The sequence below is a fragment of the Lepidochelys kempii genome, chromosome 3, assembly GCF_965140265.1.
Source record: "Lepidochelys kempii isolate rLepKem1 chromosome 3, rLepKem1.hap2, whole genome shotgun sequence".
Lineage (NCBI taxonomy): Eukaryota > Metazoa > Chordata > Testudines > Cheloniidae > Lepidochelys > Lepidochelys kempii.
In genome coordinates, this window is record NC_133258.1 from 93,888,343 (window position 1) to 93,897,335 (window position 8,993).

Below are 8,993 nucleotides of genomic sequence, written 5' to 3' on the forward strand. Positions count from 1 at the left end.
TAGTGTCTTTTTAAATTGCCACCAGCTTACAGTGCAACGGAAGCTAAGCTGAAGCTCTTATTGTGAATCTTTTCTTTGAGGCTGCAATTGCTCTTGCCAAGTTTTCAAGCAGGCCTTGAATGATGCTCTCTCTCTCTCTCTCCTTTACCCTGAAGCCCTCTCTCTAGGCAGGAGAGAGCTTCAGGATAAAGGGAGGGCGGCACAAGACTTGCTCTGCTGACCCAGTGGCCTGATCCAATCACAGAGCAGACTGAAACCCTTCAGCCCCTCCTCGCCTTACCTTCAAAGGGAGAGGGAGAGGGCTGTGGGGGGCAGGGTTGGGTTGCAATTTTGGTCCTTTCTTCTTTGCCCGCCTCTTCTCCGAGTCCCAATAAGAAGGGGGCTGAGCTGCAGTTGAGGTGCAGGAAGATCTCTTAGGGGTAAAATCCCAACAGGACTGGACACAGCCTCCCACCTGCCAGCTTCATTCCAACTGTCTAACCCTTCCTGCGGCCACAATGGTTGAGGCATTCTGTGCTACCTGGAAGCTGACTGAGAGCCAGAACTTTGATGAATACATGAAGGCGCTGGGTAGGTAAAAGGAGCTCTTGCTAATCAGCCGTTGGGCTGCTGAAATTGTTCCTGAAGTTCTGATCATATTTTCCAGCACAGCTAGGTTGGAGAGTGATCGTGGGATTTGGGATTTTGCATTGGATTAAAGCATTTGAGTGATTTCTGAGCAGAACCAAAAAACGAATCATTGTCTAGCTGAGCTGAATAACCTGTGTTGCTGCAGAGACTGTGAAAGGGCTGTGGCTTTGCCTCCTCCGTTATTCCCAGCGTTTCATTCTTTATCAAAGCTAATACGATATAGATGTACTTTGCATGGTGGGTTTGTAAGTGTGTGTGGGGGGGAGGGGGAGACAGAGTAGTAAGGCTGTGGTTTTTAAAACTTTATTTTAGGAAAAGACAATGAGATCAACTGCATCAACAAAAGTTGATTGCAAAAAAGCAAACAGGTCCCTCTCATTACTCTGGAATAATAAAGATTGCCACGTAAATAAGCAAAAAGTAACTGTCACTAATTCAGTGACAAGAAGCTGATGTACTACACTGTTGATCTAAGGGGTTCTCGTTGCAATATACTGTGTTTCTTAAGTGGGTACCTGACGACTCAGAAGTATATACAGAGAGTTAGAGTGTAGGAAAGTGGGTCGATGAGGTATGGATGACTGGGCAGAGAAGTGTAAAGTGTAGTGTGATAGTGAAAGGAACAGAACAGGACGGAAGGTTTCACCTCATTGTTTGTTTGGCAAATAGGGTGTAAAAGAAATCAGGGTCTGATGGATTTTTGTTTCTATTTGGTGGGTTAGGAGTGAGCTTTGCTACTCGGCAGGTGGGGAACGTCACTAAGCCCACAGTGATAATCAGCAATGAAGGGGACAAAGTAATGATCAGGACCCAGAGCACTTTCAAGAACACTGAAATCAGCTTCAAACTTGGAGAAGAGTTTGACGAAACTACCCCAGATGACAGAAACTGCAAAGTAAGTGAACACCCTCTCAGGCTGCAGCATTTGAAAAGTCTTATCTTTTGGTGGGGGAGGGACTAGAGGAATGATTCAACTTCTTTGCTACAGTTTAGTAGCACAGAAAGGGAGTGTAAGGAAAGGCAAGACTGCATCTTATTCCTCTAGAGACACAAAGTCATGTCTGGTTGTTATGACATATGTTTTGGCCTTCCAGTATGAAGGAATTCTGCTAGATGCCCCATCCATATTTTTGTACCAGTCGCTTTAATCCAAAAATCAATTTAGGAGACATCCTTCTCAACTGAAATGAGGAAGGACATGCTGCCTGAACTTTGGGGGCTTTAAAAAGTTGCTACACCAGAGCAAATGTGAAATGATCATTTAAATGTCATTGGGACACACAAAGCAGGATTTATTTAATCCTTTTTGGACAAACAAGAATCAAATGGTCTTTTCATTTTAAACAAGGAGGGTTCATGGGTTTGGATTTAAAATGACTAGAACTAGTTTATTATGCCAGGTTTGACTAAGTTTGTTGAAGAGAATCCAGTAGAGGCTATTGAATACATTCCCTAGAAATCTGAATAGTATCTGCTACTGTTTTAAGTGGATCCTTCTCTTTATATATTTTGATATCCCAGTCAGTTGTGACCCTGGATGGAGACAAACTAGTTCATGTACAGAAATGGGATGGCACAGAGACAAACTTTGTTAGAGAAATTAAGGATGGCAAAATGGTAATGGTAAGTAAAATGATCACTGAGCTCAGATTAACTATTTGTTTAGATCTATCGAGAACATGCTATTTTTATAGAAAATCTAGAGCTAGTTATGCATAAAGCTGGTTGAGAATTTTTAAAAGTTCACCTATAGATATATTGCTGCTTTGAATCTGTTTTTGGACAATGGAAAACTTTCAGCATTTTTCAACCAGCTCTAGCTAACGGTCTTCAGAGAGTGTCAATGACATTATAAGACTTTTGGGGGAGGGGAGTTAAATACAGCATTGTACTAATCCCAAATGAAACAAAATATACTTCTAGAACTTCAAAAATATGTACTATTTGATTAAATGTGCATTAATCCATTTTACACAGCTAGTACTTTAGATCACTAAAATAAAATTATTATACTTCCATATACAACTAGTTACTTAGAATAAGTATTTCTCTGGGGTAATATATCTTGAGGATTTTTGCATTTAATAATGAATGGAGTATTCCTCCTTAGATTATTTTCCAAAGTGATGACCAGGAGAAGAGGTTCATGTAAAGAGTAATCTTTTATGCTTTTAACCCACCTACCTCCAGTGATGCTTTGAGAACAGGATTATAATGTTGTGGCAGTCAGGGCCATCCTTACCCATATGCAAACTATGCAGCAGTGTAGGGCACCAGGAAATCTGGGGCACCTAATTTCCCCAAATTTTGTGGTGAGTGCCCCAAATTTCCTGGTGATCTACGGAGCTGCATGCTACTCCAGCGGCCAGCCAGATCCCCCAGCCAGCTGAGCCAGCCAGGAAAGCTGCCCCCACCCCCACTCCATCCCCGCCCCACCCCCACTCCATCCCTGTCCCTGAGCTAGGTCCCGGGGGACTGCAGCAGAGGTCGGGCGTGCCCTGCACTCACCGGGCGGCTGGAAGTGGAGCCGGTGAGTGCTGGGGGGCGGCTCCCCTCTGCCCCCCAAGTCGCAAGGCTGGGAGCCAGGGGAGCAGAGCGGAGCAGGCTGGGGCCCGGTCGCTCCACTTCCCACCACCCTGTGAGTGCGGGGTTGAGTCTGCCCTGCAATCACTGGGCAGCAGGAAGTGGAGCGGCCTGGCCCCAACCCTCTCCACTCCGCCAGCTCGTGCTGGAAGGCGGTTTTCCCCCCTTTCCCCCAAGCCTGCTCCTGCCCACCACAGACCTTGGGCGCAGTGCCCCCCCCCATTCCTCCCACGGAGGACTGGGGATGTCCCCCCACACGGAGGCCTGGGGCCAACCCCACCCCCCCAAGGTGGGGCTGCGTAGGGCACCAAAATGTCTAGGGATGGCCCTGGCAGTGATACTAAAGCTATGGCTGAAAAGTGCACATGTTCTAAACCCTTACAACACTGGGTGTGTGTGTCTGTGTGTGTGGAAATGTAGCCTCTGGGCTGAAATTTATCACTTTTGTTCTTGGCATGAAAAAGAAGTATGTTCAGCTACTTTACTTTCTGTTACCTGGCCATTGGAGAATCAGTCTTTAACTATTGTTTTTGTTCAGATGCGCGCGCTCTCTCTCTCTCTTCGTGCGTGGAGAATTCCAAATAGCTTAAACTTAAAAATGCAGACACAATCTGTAGTTGAGAAATGTGTGTTCTTTTGTTTGTTATAAAGCAAGTAACAATGGTATTTGCCCGTGTGCAGCAAACTATTTTACAAGAAATTTGATCAGGAAAATTTCACTCTACCCTCTTGGCGCCTCTAAGAGGCAATATATTGGGAGGTCCATACATTAGAATTACCAGCCATATTCAGTGGTTACATATACATCAGTGGACATGGTACATTTATTTGAACACTTGATTCCCTTTACATATACCCCCTACATATAATAAGTATTGCATATGAACTTCTGAAATATACACATAGTGTACTGCACATTCTGAAATGGGATCAGTGGGGTTTTTGTCTGTTGGCTTTTGTTTTAAGGAAATTGTTTTAATATAGGTTCAATGTTATGGCTGAGAGTTTAAATGCACAAAAGTTAGGAAATTCTGTTTTGGTTCCCAGACATCCTTTATTTTGGTCCCCTTTCTGATCTATTGTATCATGAGTTAACCTGTATTGAAAACAGCAATAAGAAAGGTATGATTGCTGTGGGAACCACAACTCTGAATTTTTTCACTCAATATTAAGGGTGCATGAGTATGTTTTGTTTACTTTTATATGATTGACATCCACTAGAACAACCTCTACAGATTGAGCAATATGTAGAAAATGGTTGAGACATGGTATGGCATTTTAACTTCTCTATTTCTTCTCCAACTTGCAGACTCTCACCTTTGGTGATGTGGTTGCTGTTCGCCACTATGAGAAAGCATAGAAGCTACCTGACCCCTGTCCAAGTGTTACTTCTGCTGGATGCATTTAACTGCCATCCACAACTGAACGTAGCTAAGTGACATGAACATTACTGGCATGAAAGGTTAATGAAGAGCTTGTGGGTTGTTGGTTTTTTGTTTTTACTTTATACCATCAAATTGGCAAACTCTTGTTCTGTAAAGTGCGACAGGTAGAACTTTGCATTAAATCTCTGAAACACTTGTCTTTGTTTTTTTTTACAATAAATGGAACATATTTGACATGATATGGAATGCAATTCAAACTCAAAATTAAAATGTGTTTAAACCCATGCTAGTTTTGCATTTAATGGACTAGTGTTTCAGTGCTTTGGATGGAGGTGATATGAAAAACATTTCCTAAATGGGGTTAATACTGCAAGGAGGGGTGGTGGCAGGATGCCACAGTTGGCTGGGCTATATGGGGTGACTTTGGTCACATAGGAAACCAGGTGTGACTTCACTCCAATTTAGTAGCTTCTCTTTGCATGAGAAACTCAGGAGCAGCATCTTTGTAGTGCTGCAGTGGAAACAGAGAGATGAGAGGAAACATGGGTTCTACCTCCCTGGCTCAAACCACTGACAGTCCCTTTCCTCTCTGATAATAATAATCTTCACTTACAGCCTGATCCAAAATTCACTGACGTCAATGAGAACACTTCCACTGACTTCAGTGGGCTTTGCATCAATCCTTTTCTATTTTGAGTGTGTGTTTTAATGTGGCTAATGGAGGAAGTGGGTGCGAGTTCTATGATCTTCAGTGCAGAAGGAAGTAAATCAGAACCAAAAGGCAGAAATGCTTCATAGATGGGGGTGGAGGGCAGTAGGAATGTAGCAGGCCCTCATCAACCTCAGGGTTATAGCTTGCCTTTCCTAGGGATCCTCAGATGCCACAAGGTTAGGACGCCTTGCTCCTTGAGGGGAACATAGAGTGGAAACCCCATGATGTGTACCTCCTCCTGGAGTGCCTTCTTGTACTTTTTACAACACGATGGTGCATTATGGACCTTAATTTGTATGGAGGGGCAGTTTATCTCTTCTAAGAGTAGTACTGCATTTTACAGAAATCAAAATTGTATTAATAAACCATCTTAAAAGCATTGTGAACTGGTTCTATACCCCAGTTTTCTGAGCCAAATAAAACCAAAAAGTTACATGGCATCATATTTGTAACTAGAAGGAAAAGATGTAAAGAGAATCCCCCTTCTGTTAGGACATTGTGTCCATGGGCCATACCTGCTTTTGGTTGATTAAGATCTTTTTTTAGCAGTGACACAGTTGTGACATTTAACCAGTGGGCCACATTGGGGATGCTGCAAAGGTGTATGGCCAGAGAGGTGCTTCAGGAGGGGAATTGCACCTGAACTCCCGGGCCTGATGCCGGACCATGGTGTTCCTTAGATCTGCTAGCTGGTGTAGTTAGTAGTTCTGGTTCCTCCCCACCATAGGTGGCTCTCTCATAAGGACACTGAGGGAGGACTAGTGCTTGGTCTCAGCAACTGCAACTATGGCTGGTCCTTCTGTGCAGGGAGCACAAGAGCACCTCATTTGATAAGGGTCTAGGCAACAACTTGGCCCTAAAAAAGACATGAATACAAGCTCTTGTTTTCTAATATCCTAACTTTTCAAGGGAGGTGCTCTCTGAACGGACTGTTAACACCGTATTACTATACACTGTAAATCTAGGTGCAGAGAAGAAAGCCCCCTTCATTCTAAACCACCATGAATCTATTTGATTTGATAGATATTAATCACTTTAAAAACTCGGGGCTTGACCTACAGAAGTGCAGAGCTCCTGCATCTGTGATGGAAGTCAGTTAGAGTTGTGAATGTCCCTTCAGAACGTCAGCCTCTGCATTCTTTTCAGGAACACCATGTTCTAAAAAAGGGAACTTTTAGGCTAATGGGAGTGAAAAGTAGTACTCGTTTTCGTGGCTTGTGGAACTGGATTCTGGGTTGCTTCAGCCACTGTTGTCCATGTGTGCAGCTTTAAAGAGCCTCTTCTCTACACTACAGAGCTTGCATTGGTTGATTTAAACCTCAGTTTCAGTGTAGTAATACAGACTGTGTTTGTCATCCATCAGTATGGCTCACATCACAGCTGTCTCCTTATGTATGCAAATCACATGATCCCCTTTCTTACCCATCCCTTTCCCAGAGAATTGGAAGCAGATGCTTTTGCTTCATTTCCATGGAAAGAAGTCATGATTCTCTACGAGTGGCATTAATATCCATGACAACTGATTTATAGTGTCACAAAGTAAAAGAATAAAGTCTTTATTACTTGTGCAGAAAGGAATGAGGTGATGGATAGAAAAGGCTCTGGAGTACACATAAGGCCTGAGTGGTAAATATTTAACAAGGGAACTCTCCATCCCTTCTGTTGTTTACTCTCCTTATATGCATTACAAACACATTTAAACAAAGGCAACTCCCCCTTCACTTCATGCCCTGTATGCATGTTTTACATGTAACAGCTACCCAGTACAACTTTACTGATGGAGGCTTTTGCCATCTCAAAGGTAAACAAATACTATGAATGTCAAAGGAAATTAGGGCTAGGAGAAGTGGCATTTGTGAAATGCCTGAGGGGTTATTGTGAGTGAGGAAGGGAAAGGAGAAAAGTCAGATGTGAGGGACCTGCAACTGTGGATGGATGTAAATATTTAATAATATAGTTAGGCAAACCATAGTAATGCAAACCACTGAAAAATACACAGAAAGAAAAATACATTCACTGGATGGAGAGTAACTGAACATTTAGAGGACAGAGACAGAGAGGGCCTAGAGGTGGAAAGCATAATTTTCCTGAACTTCTGCTATTACAATATCGCTGAGTTAGCTAACCTTGGAACCTCATGCTCTCCTTTGTGGAAAACAATTCTCACTTCTCTGTCTATAAATGGCATCACAGACCTCCTGTAGTATGAGCAGATAAGCATTTGTATTTGCAACATACTTCACTCACTCCTTATGTCATGAATACACGTCTCAACTCTCACATCTTATTAGGTTTTAACTTAATTTTAGTATTTCTATAATTACTGGAGTTTTATTCATTCTGGAATGTAAGATGCTTCAGAATATCCCTTCCAAGGCATACTCAGATTTAGAATTAACACTGCTATACTACGTTACCAAAAGATTAGTCCTTTGGCCATAACTCTGCTTTGGAAAATGGAGCAATGCAAAACTGGATCCTAACTCTGCAGACATTTAAGCCCTGATCCTGCAAGTTCATACATTCAAGCTCATGCATCATGAGGTGTATTAACAGGAGTGTTGTAAGACACAGGAGGTAACTACCCTGCTCTACTCAGCACTGATGAGGCCTCAGCTGGAGTACTGTGTCCAATTCAGATTGCCACACTTTAGAAAGGATGTGGGCAAATTGGAGAGTCCAGAGGAGAGCAACAAAATTGAGAAAAGGTTTAGAAAACCTGACCTTCGAGGAAAAGTGCAAAAAACTGGGCATGTTTAGCCTTGAGCAAACTGAGGGGGAACCTGATAAGTCTTCAAATATGTTGAGGGCTTTATAAAGAGGACTGTGATCATTTGTTCCCCATGTCCACTGAAGGTAGGAAAAGAAGTAAAGGGCTTAATCTACAGTAAGAGAGATTTAGGTTAGATATTAGGAAAAGCTTTCTAATTATCAGGGTAGTTATACTCAAGAATAGACCTCCAAGGAAGGTTGTGAAATTGCCATCATTGGAGATTATTTAAGAATAGACTGGACAAATACCTGTCAGGGATGGGCTAGGCTTATTTGGTCCTGCCTCAACACAGGAGGCTGGACTTGATGATTACTCAAGCTCCCTTCCAGCCCTACATTTGTATGATTCTATGAGGTGCAGAGGTCCACCTGTGACCTGTGCAGGATTTGAGGCCCTCTATACACACATGCAACTTTGCTCATGGGAGCAGTCCCATGGAGCAAAAGGAGCAAAGTTACACACATGCCCAAGTGTTTGCAGAATTGGGCCCTGTGTTTGTAGCTGGAACCTAGGACCAAATTCTGTCTATTATACTGCTAATAATATTACTTCACTGTTGCATAGCACTCTTCATCCACCGATCTCAAGCCACTTTACAAAGGAAAGTATCATTAGCCCTATTTCACAGATGGAGAAACTGAGGCACTGAGTCAAAATGATTTGCCTAAGGCCAACGGGTGAGAGTCAGACTCAGGAACAAGAACACAACTCTCTTGACTTGCAACTCTCCTAACTATGCAGTGCGACCATATGCCTCTTTCTAAGGCACTTGTAATCTTATACCTCAGATATATTTAGTCCGTTCTGCACTGTACCTCCAGCAGGCTTCCCTACATGTCAGAGGTTTCTGGATGCATCCAGTGCAGAATACGCTCTAATAACAGAAGCCTGTGACAATGAGGTCTGCTAA

General features: G+C 43.0%; 1 protein-coding gene across 1 annotated transcript; it reads left to right on the forward strand.

Annotated features, from left to right (window-relative positions):
* The first annotated feature begins 249 nt into the window (after nt 1-249).
* Nucleotides 250-4,793, forward strand: FABP7 (fatty acid binding protein 7). Its single transcript, XM_073335185.1, has 4 exons — nt 250-570; nt 1,353-1,525; nt 2,152-2,253; nt 4,523-4,793. Exons 1-4 carry the CDS (start codon nt 498-500, stop codon nt 4,571-4,573), a joined length of 399 nt encoding a protein of 132 aa, XP_073191286.1. The 5' UTR covers nt 250-497; the 3' UTR covers nt 4,574-4,793.
* The last annotated feature ends 4,200 nt before the right edge of the window (nt 4,794-8,993 follow it).